This window comes from Pyricularia grisea, chromosome I (assembly GCF_004355905.1).
Source record: "Pyricularia grisea strain NI907 chromosome I, whole genome shotgun sequence".
In the NCBI taxonomy this organism is placed as follows: Eukaryota; Fungi; Ascomycota; class Sordariomycetes; order Magnaporthales; family Pyriculariaceae; genus Pyricularia; species Pyricularia grisea.
This window is the reverse complement of record NC_044973.1, coordinates 2,017,690-2,033,795: the sequence shown is the minus strand read 5'-3', so window position 1 is coordinate 2,033,795 and position 16,106 is coordinate 2,017,690. Positions and strand designations below refer to the sequence as shown.

The window sequence follows — 16,106 nt, the reverse complement described above, 5'->3', positions numbered from 1 at the left end:
TTCAAGGTCACGTCTTGTCGCTCTTTCAGGACCCGGTTCATCGCCAAGACAGTCCGGGGCTTCTAGAATTCCTCAAGCTGGGAAGACCGTGAATGGCTATTACATGGATAATCCAGTAGTAGGTAAGTCCGGAGGAAGTACTGCGTGCATTTGCCTATACTGGTACGTACAGTTGTTTGTTGGTCATTTGCAACGACAATTCAGTCCACCGCTTGATTTCAACCCTGAAAACTCTCCTGACCAGGGCTGATTGATGCAATATGACGTATTGTGCGATTTTTTTTTTTTTTTGGTCCCCTTTATTTTCATTAGTATTGTTTTCTTTTACTTTTTTTTTTTCCTCTCTTCCATCCTAGAAATCTACATATTGTATGAAGTAAATCGCGTCGCATCTTATCAGTTATCTTGGCAGGGATCAAATCGTCGGCTGGTGAACCAACCTTTCATCGCATGTTGGAATCATCAGCTACGGCTGCTAGGTTTCAGTGTTTGCTTTTTTTCGCAAAAGTGGGCGACGAGCGCTTGTTGGTTACTTGTAATCAGTGTTGTATTGGGCCCAGGTCGTGCCCCCCGAATTCGACTGACGGAGATGAGACTGGCTCAGCCACCTCCGTCGGCTGCCGCTTGTGGTTTTTAATGAGTCGCGAAAGGCAACATCAGGGAGGGGGACCCTCCTCGTGTCTGCACGGGTATCGAACCTCATTCTGTTAAACTGTCGGAAGCTTGATTCTCCAGTCACCGCATCACGGACTGGCAGCAATCCGAGACAAAGGAGAGGTGGCGGCCTTGACATTGCCAAGACGTACTATTTTTCGGGGGGGACGCAGAATAGAAAGAAAAAAGACTGGTCGGTGAATGAATGAATTCAGTCCTAGGAGAAAAGGATGTCAACCCACCCCCTCCCTCCCGTCGACGGAACGACCAATGGGAGAATTAAAGTTTCACTCTGGCCCGATTTCCAAGGCCCCGCCCAGCGCTACGTGGTATGTACGTACGAGTGAGTTACTGAGTGAGTAAACGTGCTACGCCTTGTACGCCAACCAGCGAGGTGGCCTCGAGAGTCAGTCAGCGACTCGATATATGGAACTTGCCATCGTTTGAGGCTGTGTAAAAACAAGAGGGGGTATGAGAATCAGATCTAACTAAGTTGGGAGATGGAGCTACTATAGGTCGTAATCGATGGGGACTTTTTTTTTCCCCGATACACCGTAACAATAAACATCCATCCATCTATCTTGGACTTGCGTGCTCAGCTCCTTGTATTGATACAACCTACCTACCTAACTAGGTATGTAGGTAGCTAGAGTGGTAGATAAAGACGTTTCGGTTACATCGAGCTTACAGTACTTGTGTAAATGCTTTATCTAGAGCGCTCTAAAGTAGCTAGCTCCCATCCATGTCAAAGAGAAAGAGAAAGAGAAAGAAAAAAATTGTGAAAGTAAGCAACAGAGAAATGAAGGGGTCGAAAAGCACATGCAATGCTTCTTTCATTACTATCATCCCAAAATGTGTTTTTTTGGGTAGTTTCCGCTGATCGACGATATCTAAACAAATCTCAGGAACCTTGTCGTGCATGGGCAGACAAGGCAGAATGTGTTGCAACATTACCTTCCCAAGAACTTATTAACATGTGTGTATTCTCGCTCTCTCTATCTGTACTGGTATGCCTGTCACATACATACGAACACAACTGAGCGTTTCTAATTTTTCGATTGTATTTATGCTTACTCTTTCGGTCAGCATAGAAAGATCAAACAACAAGACTGCTACCGACCTTAGTGCAGGCATGTTCCCAAAACCTTGGGCTGAGCAGTATCGACGTGTCCAAAGTGAGGGTTTTGGGTATTAAGTGGGACGGATAACGGGAGAAGAGGAAGAAAAGAAAAAAAGAAAAAAGAAAAAAACGCTCACGATGAGATCAACCACTGTGTTCAGTATCCTGATGCATTCCATACCCCAGTACCAAATGATTGCCCCGAGGAACCTGTGTTTCAAACCGACACTATTCAGCTCCGTTTCCAATATCCAACGACGTGGTCATAAAAAACAAACATACAATGCAAAAAAAGAGAAGAAAAGAAGAAATGGAGCCTGTCAAACACCCTCTCGAACCAGGTTGATCCCTTGTTAGAAAACAACACATCACCCATATTACAGTATATGCCAAGGAATTTTATGTCAGGAGAGCCCATTTGCCCGTCTGGTCATCTTCTGGTTGTCTTTGATGCTTCATCCATCTTCTTCAGGTTTCGAATACAATTTGTGCATACTTTCGTTTGTTTGTTTTTTTGCCCACATTTTCATGCATTGCTACACAGTATTTACTTGCGTATTTGATGACCGATGTGGCCAAATGGTCGCCGATGGGGAAATTACCTTTTTTTTTTTTTTTTACGAGACGTAACCATACCCTAAGCTGGTCAAGTTTTGGGGCTGTGCAAGAGGTAGTGCCACGGGACAACTTTGGTCCTTTTCCTCTTGTGGGATTTCATGTCCAATAATCACTCAAACATAAAAAGTCCTTGGCACTATGACACATAGTTTTTGTCAGTTGTTATCCGGTGTGATCGTTGGATCGGTTTTGCCTGCATCGGTAGGTTATTTTATGATATTGTCACCATCAATAAATATTTGATCTCGACGTCTTTGGAGAGTTGACTGATAAGGGGCGCTGTTTGAATTCGGCAGATCATCGGACAGTGTTTATTGGGCCGCCTGGGGCTTGGTATTTTGTAATATTTGAATCCTCTGTGAGGCCTCTCGTGGCTAACCGTTGTCCACGAGAATCCAATTTCGGTAGCCAGGCTGACAAGAAGAAAAAAGAACAAAAAAAGGAAAGAAAAAAAAACAAGCAAAACGTAAAAGCAAGCAGTTAGAGCAAGAGCATGTGTGTGTGTGTATCTCTTGAGGGATTCACAAATGGAGCACACGTGAAACCCAGTGACCAACCATCAGCTACCAAGGGCAGAGACGCTAGATGCTACTGTACTGTCGTTTAGTTTAATAACCATCCTGGGTAGATGCCTTTTTCTGTATCACATTTCTCACAATCCCATGGTTGAGTGAGACTCAAAGCTTGAGAGCCAAGATGTGTGACAGGTTTCTTCTCCTCTGTAAGCATGATGTGACCACAGACTCCAATCCAGTTCCGTAATAACGCCCCCTGGGGAAATTTGCCCTCCCCTCCACCGCCGAGCCGGCTATCTTTGCTTTACTCTGTACAGCCTCCGGGAAGCCGCGGGGAAATATCTATTTTATTTTATTTTATTTGACTCCCAACCCCCTCGGCTTGGCAAAAAGCATAGTGTGCATCAGGGAGATGGCATTGATGTCAGGTCTTACCCACCGTTGCGGTATTATTCGCTCTAGACAAAACTGCATAGCCTCGGAGGAGCCACCTTTGATAAACCAAGCACGGCGGAAGTTTACCAAAAAAGGACACCCCGAGAAAAATAAAAAATAAAAAAAGGTCCGATCTACCTAGTAAGTAGAAGAAACCCCTTTCACCCCAGAAAGCCCAAGAGGCCCTCCTTGCCAAGATCTACATCCTTCACGAGAACCATCTTGCCGTCACCAGCCGCCGCCGAGTGTGTCTCAGTAGCATCGGCAGAATCATCATGACCATGAGCATCACGATCCCCTTTTCCTCCTAAGCTCAAAGGCCCACCCTCGACGACGGCGAGGCGCAGCACCTGCCTCCACAGTTCCGCCACCACATCATCTCGGAGCTCGTCTCCGGTCTGCTTAAAGTCCGGAAACGAGTTCACCTCCAGCAGCCAGGCCACCCCCTGTGCGTCGACGAGGAAGTCGACCCCAAAGACCTCGAACGCGTTGGCGAGCGGTGAGAAGTGCATCGGCATACCCCTGGCCGCGGCCTCAAAGACGGCCCCCGTCACCTCGCAGATCTGAGAGAATATCGTCCCCTTGCTGATGTCCGTCCTGTCCTCGACCAGCACATCTGGCAGGTCCCAAAACTTTCGCACGAGCGGGGGAGGAGAAGGTGCTTCGCCATCCTTGGCGTCACTAGTAGCAGCGGTAACAGAAGCGGCAGTTGTTTCCTGCTGCAGGCAAGTGTTGGTGAGGTGTGCGTCCAGCTCTCCCTCGTCAGAAGACGGTGCTCGATATTCCCTGCCCGCAAAGAGGGCGAGCATCTCACGGTATACGTAGACCTTCATGGCGCCGACGCACAAGACGTAGGTGCGTATGTGGAACTTGCGACCGTCGCCTGGTAGCAGCAGCGGCGGGTCGATGTAGGGCTGCGCCACGAAGTGTCGTAGGTGCGCCGCCATGATGCCGTCCGCCTCGTCGTCCTCGTCGTCCGTGTCGACGTCCCACTCGTCAAAGATGCCCTGCAGCTCCTCCATGGTGCTGAACAGCCGGATCCCCTGGCCGCGGTCACTCATGCTAGGCTTGAGGATCCACCATTCCCTCTTCTCTTCGTTCTCCAGGCTCGCGCGCAGATCCCAGGCCTCGACGAGTGCGTCATCTAGAAACTCGGCGTAGTCGACCTCGAATGATGAGCTGGGCTTGACGTGCCGGGCCAGTATCGAGTCTGGGTACTTGATGATCCAGTTCTCGACGGCTGTGGCGAGAAAGTGCTTCCGTATCAAGGCCTTTCGAAATTTGTAGCTGTTGATGACGACAGTATTTTGATGCTCTGCTGCGTAGTCAAAGTCTATGGCCTCATATGATGCAACCTGAAGTGCTTTTGATCCATCTCCAGGTATGAGGCTTGCCAGTGAAACTGGTTTGTCTTTGTCCTCGGGGTTTTGTTCCGGTACATCTACCAGGCAATACTTATCACTAGGTAATAATGATCCCAATGCATCAATTATCAGAGGTTGGACGTAGGGATCATCGTAGGCGATCAGAGCATGCAGCTTATCACCGTCTTGCGACTTTTGCTCCCCCTTTTCGCCCTCCGGAGACGTCTCATTCACAGAATCTTGAGCTGCTGCCCCACAACTCCCGGTACCCGAACGGATTGGAAGTGTTTCAGTGACCTCGCGAGATTCCAATACTGGCCTAATGGGTGACAACGCAGGGTTGGTAAGAATCAACACAAAGTAACCAGTCAAGAACAGGCAGTAAAGGAGAAAAAAAAAACACTATGTTTGGCGATGTCTTGTCTATGGGACTTGGCTCTTCTAGATGGCATCTATACTCTGTCTAGCACGCCGCGCCAACCTTTGCCTTTCATGATACTGACCGCATAGGGTCGTGATCCTATAGCACACCTCGTACATTTGTTTCCTTCCGAAAATTTCGCCGCCACCAAAAATAAGCAGAGGACAGACAGACAGACAGACTTACAACTTAAGATCTTGCCCGTGTAAATGTGTTGCAGCTTGCCAAAAGTTGGCCTTAAGAGGTGTCACGCTGTGAAATTAGGCATTGTCAGTATATATCTCGCCCCCCCTTGGATCAGTATCTCGTTCAGACGTGTCGCAGCATTAGCATTCACTCACCTCGTATGGCCCTCCTTGACCGCCCATCCATCGTTACCCGGCGGTGCATCCTCTACGCTCTTGTAGACATCCGTGAATCTGGGTTGCCACTTGAAGTGCTTGTGCGTCCTGGCGGGAGCATTGCCCTCGCTGCCGTCAACGGCCCCATTACCATTCTGCGCAGCGCCGCCGCCACTCGAAACGGCAGCTTCACCCCCGGAACCCTCCCTGATCCTCTCCTCGGTCTCGTCCTCATCCTCGTCTGCGGCGCCTTCCACCGCCGTGAAGCAACCGCCATCGGCCCAGTAGTTCTGCAGCATTGGTGTCCAGAGCGTGCGAGCCTTCTCGACACCCTCAACCAGCGGGATGTTGACGCTGTAGAGGTCAACGCTCCCGTCCTGTGGCCACTGCTTGAACAGGGCCTCGACGACGCGGACGGCGTGCCTCGACGCCCCCGCCACGATCTCCGGGTCGTGATTCCGGGTGAAGAAGGCGTACGACAGCGCGATGGACGGGACCCTGCAGGCGGCGCCCTCGAGAGCGCCGCCGAGGGTGCCCGAGCTCAGCGCAAAGAGGGCCGTCGTGTTGCGGCCGTAGTTTGGCCCGCTGAGCACCAGGTCGACCTTGCCGCGGTCGGCAAACATGTGGTGTAGGCCGATCTGGACGCACGAAGCCGGCGTGCCGTCGACGAGCACCCACTCCTCCTCCCCCGTCGTGGTGGGCCGCTTGTGTGTGCTACCCTCGCTCTCGGGCACGTCCTTGTCGAAGATGAGCCCTGCCGGGTTGGCGGGCGGCGGCGGCGGGCGGTAGTACGTCGGCCTCACGGTCTGGCCGATCAGGTGTGCCTTTCCTATCCACGAGCGCTGCGTGTGCGGCAGGCAGACCGACACGGTGTGGCCGGCGCCTTGAAGAGCGCGGACCAAGGTGTGCACATAGGGTGACGACTGCGAGCTCGGTGGCCCGTCGTCGTTGACCACTAGGATGTGCATGGCTGTGACCTGGTGGTTGCTTGGGAGCTGGGGTGGGTTACTTCCCGCGATGTGCCCCTGATATCTCTTTCTCCGGTCCAAGATGTATGCGAGTAGTGTTGTTAAGCGGGGTGTGAGTTCCCCGTTGGTTTTAATTCTCTTGCTTACAGACTTGGGGCTTGGAGACAATATGGGCAGATTGTGCAGTTTTCTTGTCGAGCCCACTGGTCTATATTCGCTTCTTTGACAGGTACTTATTTTAAACTCAAAAGCGTAGTACGGGCATGTCGAGTTGTCTGATTGCTGTCTTTACAAAAAAATGTTAATACCCGACATCGTCTTCGCGGGGTAAAACAGTACATAGTAACTTAAGGGCTCCACTTTACGTCAAGTTGATAACTCACTGTTGACTGGGATGACCATTCAATTGCTGTAGGTTGGTAATAGACTGTAGGTAGCTGAGTGAGATGTGAAGAAAATTCAGGCCGTTCTAAAAAAAAATCTTTACACATGCAACTCAATTGATCTTGTCACTTCTGCATTCTTTCTACGTGGTATACATCTGTTGGCTGAAATCAATGAAAGAGAGTGTGGATAGAGGGAGTAATGCACCTACCTAGACACAATCACGAGGTGCCAAATTGATACAAGTTTTTACACACCAAACTGAGATCCCTTTCATCATAAAATGACTATTCTACGTGCTGAATGCTAACCATGCGTTGCTTGCCGTTCCAGGGCATCATATCGTATGCCTCTTATCAAGTGACACATCCGAATTGGACGCCCTTTTTTGCTTGGATATCCTGTCCAAACCATTTGGTGAAGCCAAGCGCACACAACAAAAAACAAAAACCAATATCAATAAAATCGTGAATACAAACACGAACCCGGTCGAACAAAAAGCCTGTTGGCACCGAGTTCACTGGCCCGTCATTGCCGGGCATAACAAATCGTGAACAACTTTACTCGTTTCCCACTCCGTCGCTCCAATCTGGGAGCAGCTTCCAGGTCTCCAACCCCATCAACGCAAATGGGTAACATCTTCATCAAATTGATATTATGCACAGAATACAGGCAGTGCAGAGAAGAAACAAAGCGGAAAATAAAGAAGAAACCAGTAAAAAAAAAAAAAAAAACCTCAAGTTATTTGGGTACGGGACTTGATCAGAAAAGCTTTCCCTGATACACTTTGTGCACCTGGTTTTTGGCTACAAGAAAGTAGGTCTTGGATAGTTTAGCATCGTGGTCGCTTCGCATCGACGCGCGGCGACGTAGGAGTGGCGGGCCGTTTCGATGAAGTGCCGCGGGTATCAATACTGCCCTTAACGCGCGCCCAGCCGTCAAACGGGCTACTCGGTTTGCGTGGCTTGTGCACCGGTGTCTCTTCTGTGCTCCTACGCGAGGAACGTAGGAGACGACCGGTCGCCGGAGGCGAATGAGGTGCACCTGGGGCGATTGGCGTGGTCACCTTCTTGTCAACCTTGACTTTCGGCGTTGCGAGGCCTCCCTCGTTGCTGATGATAGTGCTGGATGACTGCTCTGCTGAAATCTCATCATCAATATCAAGGTTGTTCTCCACTTGACTATCGATGTGATCCTCAATGTCGGTCTCTGCCTCTTCGTCTTCGTCGACGATCGAGGAAGACTTGGGCTTTGCAGCTGAGGCTGAAGCAAAAAGAAGCCTCCCCTTGAGCTTCTTGCCGCGAGCATCCTGGTGGAAGATGCGCTTGCCTCGACTGTGGAAGTTGTTAGCTGTCATCCCAACTGATAGAGACGAAATACCGACGGGATTAAAGAGATTAAAAAAAACCAAAAAAAAAAACCTACAAAACTTGAATGAAGCCTTCCTCTGAACGCTCACGAGCCTCCTTCAACGAAATCACGCCGCCTTCGGCAAGGTGAACTTGGGCATCACTTGTCCTGGCCACCAAGTCCTCATTCCGACGCTGGCGCGCAGCAAGCCTCTGCGACCGACCATGAGATGGACCATCGATGAAGGGATTCTCTGCGTCATCGTCGACTACAGGTATCCTATCATGAGAGTCGGTGAAGATATCGATCGGATCTTCAGACTCTACCGCAGTGAAGCTTCCCATGGAAATGCCAGAGTACTTAGTCGGGCGCTTGGTCTTGGGTTGAGGCATGATGTCATCGTCGTTGAAAAGATTGCGCGAGACAGCGTTGATGTCGGCCTGCAGTTGTTTGGAGTGTTTGCGACTGGGCGTTTTGCTCGGAGTAGGCAGCATTCCAGTCTGTTCGGAAATGTCGGTGCGGCCAAAGACCATCTGCGGTGCCTTTTTCTGAGCGTTGAGAGGGCCCAAAAGGGACGAAGAACCTGCGTCGCCAGAAAGCATGCTAGAAGAAGGGCCGTCGCGCTTCAATGATGCGTGCTTCTTAGTGGGTGATGCGGGCAACTCGTTAAGGTCCATTGCAGGTCGTTTCTGTGGTGATGCCCGAGTGACAGTAAAGCGAGGTGACCGAGGAGCAGGAGCGGACCTCGAATTTACGGGCGACGGAGTGCGATTTGTCTTTCGATCTATCGTTGTTGTTGTTGATGATGTTGATTGGGATTGAATGCGAGTAGATCGTCGAACACCAAATGGTTCCCAAGGGTCGGCAAATCCCCAGCGTGGTGTGTCTGGAGTTTTGATCTCTTGATGAGATTGCTCTGGCGTTGTCGCTCGTGGTGTATGCATTTTGATTGTGTGAAAAAAAGTGGACTCGCAAATTCGAATAGAAGTCAACCTGTAACGTAATTTGTTCTGCGAATTCGTTTGGTTGTTCAGGGCTTTGTCGGCGTAAAGGTCATCAAGTCCAAGTCGGTCGTCGTTGCGATGAAAGTAGGAGAACTAGGAAACCAGGTAAACAAGAGTTGTCACCCGCGTCTCCACATCAACCAGCCCGGTTCGCCTCAAACGGTTTCGCACGGAATTATTCTTTAACAGGATAAAAAATTCAGAAAAAAATCAAATAACAATTTTTGTTGCGATTGATAGTATACGGCTGCGTAAAACGGTTGCTACGCAGGATGTGGATGAAGGGTGGAGGTGTCGCAAAATAAGAAAACAAAAAGGTGGTTTTCGAGAGTTGCAATGAAAAGAAAGAGGCTGGGACTCGGGTTGGGCTGGGGCATGTGTTTGCAGGCTTTGGCATGAGCCATGAAGTGACCGCCCACTTTTGACAAACCAGCCCCATATATTTCTGGGCATCAATTAAAACCCTTGCCGTTTGCCCCAAGCTCTAGCAAGACGCGCTGATATCTGCCGGCGGGCCTTTTGCGCGTCATGGACGCGTTTTAGCCAATGATCTGCTGGAAGCATGGGTGGGGCCTGTTTCTTGTTGTTATTTTCCGCGGGGTCGCAAGTCTCCAAGGTCGCAGTGGCATGATAGGCCATCGCTCTGCGTTGAACAAACAAATAAATGCACAACGACAATCTACGCACGTCATCAAGCCACTCCCGGATTTACGGGGACCCTTGATTGACCATCCGATTTGGATCTCATGCAACACCATATCCTGCCCCTTCGATATAACATAAATATCCCCCACTTGGAGAATATCTCAACGCCCACCATGTCATCTCCGATAGAAGACTCGGATCTGGTTTCCTCCCCAGTAAAATCAGAACAAGATGCGGCGCCTAGGACACCCGCCAACAAAATCCAGAGCTACGACTCGGAAGAGGTCCGCGAGGCGGCGTTGCGGCGTGAGCTTGAAGGAGTGCGCAACATAAACGAGGTGATTGAAGGGGTAATCAGTACTTTAAACAAGGCCAAGGGCAACATGAATGTATGCTTTCAATCCCCACAAAACTAAGGTAGACCCGATCGAAAGCTAAAATAAAGGAAAAACCCCCCGCTCAGACGGTTTCACGAACCGTTGATAACGCCTCGGCCCTTCTAAACACTTGGACCCGCATCCTATCGCAGACCGAGCACAACCAAAGGCTCATCCTCAACCCGGATTGGAAAGGCACTACTGACGACCTGCAAGCAATTGAGGCAGAGGCTCTCCAGCGGCAGATGGCTGCTCAGCGGAGGGCTGCCGAGGATGAGCGCAGGCGAGAAGAGGCTCGGCGACGTGCCGAAGAGGCTGAGCGCCAGAAAGAAACCGCGTCGGCCTCAACCACTTCAAGGGGAGGCCTTCGGGGAACTAGAGGAATGGTTTCCCGGGGCATTGGACGTGGAGGAGTTGCAGGCAGCAGCAGTAGCAGTACCTCCAGCGTATATAGCTCCAGAGGAACCTCTGGTATAGGCAGGGGAATCGGCGGTACGAGAGGCACAGGCACTCGCGGAAGCACAACGAGGGGACGGGGCGTGCGATGAATTGACAGAAAAAATTTATTCTCATCCAGCATGATCGATATATACCCAATCGACCCATCCGTTGCTGACCCTGTAACCATTTACTATACAAGTGATGACCAATGCACAAAAACCCCTTATTATATCCAGTTCAACGCAACACCGAGAACGCCAAGATACCCAACCCAAGCTAGCCAATTGTGTCCATGGACGTCGTTTCGAACTTTGACATCTGATGTCTTGCCAATATCCATTATTTTTTCTTGAAGAACTCGCTCAGCTTCTTCATGCCACTGACATTGACCTTCTTCAACTGCTTGACTCCCCTACTCTCGTTCGCCTTCTTGCGCTTGTCCTCCTCTTCCATCTTTCTTCTCTTCTCGTTACGCTCCTCCTGCTCCTCATCCAGAGCGCGCTTTCGCGAAAAGTCCGAGGCAGACCTGGTAAGTAAAGCCTCTTGTCGAAGCTTTGTGAGACGAGCAAGGTAATCGTCCAGGGGCTTGAAGTCGACAAATTGAGAAAAAGTGCCGGATTTTGCCGAGAGCAGGTCTTTGATTACAGTTGTGATTGTCGGAGGGAGGTAGCTAGAGCATACAAAGTTGAAAGCCACCCTCAGCTCTTGCAATTTGATCACCTTCTCAGACGCCTCGATGGCAGCGACCACCTGTTCGGGAGCAGCAGAAGCATCCGCATCATCTCCAGTTGTTGAGGTCGCAGCGGTTGAGGCTTGTGATACTATGCTGTCTGTAGTGGCGACTGAGGATTGCGAGTCGTTGGACTCGGTTTGTGGTGTCGAGGCCCCGTCAGAGTCTTCCTGGGCCGCGTCGGCTGGCGCAGCAGCACCCTTGGGCGCCAAACTTTTCTGGCCCAGAACTGGTGCCTCAAGGGCCTTCTTGACGAACTTGTCGTGCATGCTCTTCGGCAAAGTCATACGCTTGGCCTTGTTGAGCACCATCTCGAGTAGCTTCTTCTCGCTCAAACGAAACATGGTCTCATCGCCGGCCTCGACGGTATCGCATACACATGCCATGCGACTCTCCAATAATTCTCTCACACCCTTCCACCGCAAGATTTCCGATAGGTTGGTGCCTTCCTCGGGCAGCGCGTCTATGTGATCTTCGCTGGTGAGGAACATGCGCTTGTCTGCGTCGTTGGTCTTGGACTGCAAGGCAAGGGCCGGCAGGACAAGAAAGACGGGGTCGATCTTGGTTGCGACAAACAGCTCGGCACCCTTGCTGACCTCCGCCTGGAGGCACGCTTTGCGCGGCTTGCCATTCTCGTCGTCTAGAACAGTACTGCTGGCGTACCCTTGAGTTATCAGCCAACTTCGGCCGGAGGACTTTGGGGCTGCGATCCTGGTAAACTCGTATATGCCCGTTTTGGGGCAGATGAGATAACGGGTAGGTTTTGCATATCGAGGGTTTGGTAGTGCTACTATCCTAGCGTCGGCAGTCGCATCTTTGGGTAGTATGAATAATCTGGACGGTGTCTCTGAAGAAGTCGGGAGTATATATCTGGATGTGGAGGATGACGCTGTTGATGCCGAGGACTTTTCCTTTGCCGTCGTGGATTTGCCGGTTCTTGTTCTTGCCATTTTGAAGACAAGACAAAAGAAGTTAGGTATCTGAGGTAGGTACAGGGCAGATGCGAGACACGGCCAAACTACCTAGGGTTGGTATACAAATGCTGGACGGAGTGGAGGGGGGGGGGGGGGGGGGGNGGGGGGGGGGGGGGGGGGGGGGGGGGGGCTCAGAGCTAAATTGGTCGTAACAGATTGAAAGTTAACAACCCTTCTAGAAAAATAATGAAAAAAAAAAAAAAAATTAACAGACGTTCTCTCTGTTACATTGAATTGAGTACATATGCAAAAAGAGGTAAAACTCAAGAAATAACAGTTTCCACAAAAGTAATCTGGATGGTAGACAACGGGAAAATCAGACGGCAGAGGTTGAATCAATCAGTCTGAAATTCGGACCCCTGAATGGGGTGCAGTGGGTAGTAGGTTACGCGACGTGGACGCGTCCAAAGCCCGGACGTGTTTACCCGCCGTTTTGGTCGATATCGGGGAACTTCGCTGCCCCACTTCCAACTTACCATGTTACCAAAAAAAATATCCGCTTGGAATGTAACATACAACATCCCCATCTGCCGAATTCACCATGGCAATGGAAGACCGCCCCAGGGAAAACACCAAACTAACTTATCACAGTCTTATCGGTGCTGGCAGCGTCTCGGGATTTTTATTCTCGAGCTGACAGTCGGCCAAGGCTTGATTTCAAGACGAATGCGATATTTTTCAGAGTCAACATCCATAGAAGAAACAAAACATTCATTCGCTCCATCTGCGGTAACACCCGCGCAAAGTTTTCGCGGACTGAGTGGTTGTAACACCATCCCGAACCGGCGCAAATGCCTAGAAATTCGCCGGATTTCTGGAGGGGGAAAACTCACCTCTTGTCCTGCAAGTGAAATCGAGCAGGACGGCGCTGGAAGGACGAAAAGGGGATATACTTGGCAAGATAGCAGCTGGAAACCTTTATAAAGAAAAGCCATACACAATTATGCCCCCTTGTAAGTTGTGCCAGACATGCTCCTATTATCACTAAATGTAAAACTAACATGACATCTCCTCTAGCACAACCCTCAGACGAGCCCCAGTGGCCCCCGCGATCACCTCATGAAGTCCTCCTGAGCACTCCAGGCGGCCGTGAGAAACTTCGACGACTTGCCGAGCGCACCTCTCCCTCCCCATCCCCAGCCAGAGGAAGAACATCTAGAACGGGACTGTCAGGCCTACCTTCGAGGTCGAAAAACTCCGATATTGTAGCAGTAATGAACTTGGACGGCGATGACAACGAGGAAGAAGATGAGGAGATTCTTCAGCTCAAGCTGCAGGAGATCCAAGCCAAGCTTAAACTGAGAAAGCTCCAAAGTGCACGTGCAGCAAATGCCGCCCCTTCCACGAGACCGGATTCAGGCGCAGAGAGTAGCCATGCGCGACGGCCCCAAGCCAGGACGGCGGCCGCTACAGTAGCAGCACGTGCAGCCAAGGTTGAAGATGCGCTTCCGCGAAGCGTCGAGGTCCCAGCCTCGCCAGTCAAGAAAGCCACTGCGCCGCCAAAATCTCCCATGAAAGTACAGCTTGGTATAGACAAGGGGCTGAGGGCCAAGGATGTGTCATTGAGGAGGTCTTCCTCTACCCTGCAACAACGGATGCAGGACGCCAGCGAACGCTCGAGGGCTTCAAACAATGGCGCCGAGGCACCGGTACGGCCGTTGAGTTTCAGCGAGCGTCTCGCTCTGAAGAGGAATGAAGAGGCGGCTCATGTTGAGAAGCAGAAGAGGATACAAAAGATCAGAAGCAGCGCGTTCGCGGTGGACAGGGAGGAAATAGAAAGATACAAGGCGGTGGCGCAGGACCTTCCGGACCTGCCAGACGAACCTCAGGTCTACAGTCGCGCAGATATTGTTGGGGCAGAAAAGCCACAGAAAGAGGGCGGATACCTGAGACGAAGTAATACCGCACCAAGCATCAGGGGTGGCCGGGCAGGCTCCGGTACGGGTGGTGATAACGGCCATGCCACCAAGGAGGCGACGACATCGACGACATCGACGACAGCGAAATCTCGGGTCAAGGACGAGGCGTCTTTTGAATCATACTCGGGTTTTCATCTCAAGAAAAGGATACTACCTCACGATGTTGTTACGAGGTCCATCACCGGCAAGAAGGTCTACAAACTAAAGGATTTCTTGCGCAAAGTTAAAGCACCAACTTGGGAACTACCGGATGACGAATGCGATATTGTGGCTTTTGCCATTTTGGCCTCCAAGTCGGCACCAAGATCACACAAAGCACGAACTGGCAGTGAAGGCAACACGGCGAATCAAGAGAATAGGGGCATGTACATGATTATGACGCTGGTGGACCTCCAATACGAAGTCGAGTTGTTTCTCTTTAATAGCGGGTTCGACAGATTCTGGAAGCTGACGCCAGGCACCGTCTTGGCCATTCTCAACCCGGTTATCATGAAGCCTCCAAAGGGCCGCGAAGCAACGGGCAAGTTTTCGCTCGTCATCAATTCGGACGAGGACACGATACTCGAAATCGGCACGGCGCGCGACCTGGGATTCTGCCAGGCCACGAAAAAGGACGGCAACCCGTGTCCTTCCTGGATCAATAGCAAGCGGACCGAGTTCTGCGAGTTTCATTCCAACGAGGCCATCAACAAGGCGCGCGCGGGGCGCATGGAGCTCAACGGGGCCGGATTTGGCGGCGGCGGTGGCGGCGGCGGCAAGGGCAAAAAGTCCAAGAAGGAATATGAGCCCTTTAACAACCCGTGGATGTTTAAAAATTCCAGGCCGGTCAACTTCGATCAACGCACAGAGGAGCAAAGACTCGCCGATGCCAAGAGGGGATCCTACGATAGGGAAACACAATCGCGCGTCTTTGTCAGCCGCTCGGCCAGCTCTGCTTCGGTCATGGAGCGCGAGGGCGAGTATCTAGAGAGTCTTCAGCGCAAGGAGGCGCTCAAGCGAAAACTGTTACAGGAGGAACGCGAGGATGCTGTCGCCAAGAAGCTGGGAAACTTGGGGGCCGGCGCCGGCAGGGAATACATGCAGCGACGTGCGGGACAGAAGAGCAACGACCAGCCGCACGTTTTGGCCTCGAGCTTTTCCTCGGAGCAGCAACAGCCGTCAACCAGCGCCGCGGCCCTGGATCTTCTCAACCGCGCCAAGAACCCGCCCAAGATAGATCTAGGCCCCGTCAAACGCAAGAGGCCAGACTCGGCCACGTCCAACTCAACGGCGGGCGGCAGTAGCAGTCTCGGCTGGGGCTCCGGTCTGAGGGACAGACTGAGCAGGATGAAGGGGCAGGCGACCCTCTCGTTCGACCAACCACAAAAGACAGACAGCAATGCCGGTGCGGCCAACGCAAACTCGTCTTCCGGCTCCATAGCGAGCAGCAAAGCAGACCGATCGCCCGTCCGCAAGAAGACTCGCTTCGTCACGGAAAAGGGCATACGTGAGGCGGGCCGCGAGAGCCTGGGGACGGAATTACTCCCATCAGCTGCGGCTGCAGCTGCAGATGATGCAGTGGAGTCCAGGCAAGGGAGACCGCGGCGCGTGGTTGTAGAGGACGATGACGATGACGATGAGCTTGTCATTGTGTAGTATTTTTTTCCCCTTTGTCTTAGCATTGTGATATCGAAATGGAGAGCTTCTGGGACTGGTACAAACGGCGCTTGGTGAAGGGATTCTTTATGCATATGCATTCGTAATTTGGAAGTTGACTACAAAAAAAAAACCAGCTATACCCAGTTTAAACATCCCACCAAGGTAGTAGGAATTGAAGGTGGCTACGACATAAATGGAAACTTGGATT

The 16,106-nt window shown here is 51.3% G+C and overlaps 5 protein-coding genes across 5 annotated transcripts; 2 read left to right on the top strand and 3 right to left on the bottom strand.

Annotated features, from left to right (window-relative positions):
* Positions 1–3,503: 3,503 nt before the first annotated feature.
* PgNI_05638 (uncharacterized protein) lies at positions 3,504–6,707 on the bottom strand (the record flags this gene model as incomplete). Its single annotated transcript, XM_031125669.1, has 3 exons — positions 5,469–6,707; positions 5,314–5,379; positions 3,504–5,025 (listed from the first exon to the last, which is right to left on the bottom strand). The coding sequence occupies exons 1-3, from the start codon at positions 6,434–6,436 to the stop codon at positions 3,504–3,506; spliced, it is 2,556 nt and encodes an 851-aa protein (XP_030983286.1). The 5' UTR covers positions 6,437–6,707.
* Positions 6,708–7,493: 786 nt separating this feature from the next.
* On the bottom strand, positions 7,494–9,487 carry PgNI_05637 (uncharacterized protein). Its single transcript, XM_031125668.1, has 2 exons — positions 8,246–9,487; positions 7,494–8,154 (listed from the first exon to the last, which is right to left on the bottom strand). Exons 1-2 carry the CDS (start codon positions 9,112–9,114, stop codon positions 7,653–7,655), a joined length of 1,371 nt encoding a protein of 456 aa, XP_030983179.1. The 5' UTR covers positions 9,115–9,487; the 3' UTR covers positions 7,494–7,652.
* Positions 9,488–9,863: 376 nt separating this feature from the next.
* On the top strand, positions 9,864–11,422 carry PgNI_05636 (uncharacterized protein). Its single transcript, XM_031125667.1, has 2 exons — positions 9,864–10,208; positions 10,283–11,422. Exons 1-2 carry the CDS (start codon positions 9,921–9,923, stop codon positions 10,742–10,744), a joined length of 750 nt encoding a protein of 249 aa, XP_030983292.1. The 5' UTR covers positions 9,864–9,920; the 3' UTR covers positions 10,745–11,422.
* On the bottom strand, positions 10,977–12,317 carry PgNI_05635 (uncharacterized protein; the record flags this gene model as incomplete). Its single annotated transcript, XM_031125666.1, has 1 exon — positions 10,977–12,317. The coding sequence occupies one exon, from the start codon at positions 12,315–12,317 to the stop codon at positions 10,977–10,979; it is 1,341 nt and encodes a 446-aa protein (XP_030983293.1).
* Positions 12,318–13,227: 910 nt separating this feature from the next.
* PgNI_05634 (uncharacterized protein) lies at positions 13,228–16,032 on the top strand. Its single transcript, XM_031125665.1, has 2 exons — positions 13,228–13,294; positions 13,359–16,032. The coding sequence occupies exons 1-2, from the start codon at positions 13,285–13,287 to the stop codon at positions 15,893–15,895; spliced, it is 2,547 nt and encodes an 848-aa protein (XP_030983294.1). The 5' UTR covers positions 13,228–13,284; the 3' UTR covers positions 15,896–16,032.
* Positions 16,033–16,106: the final 74 nt, after the last annotated feature.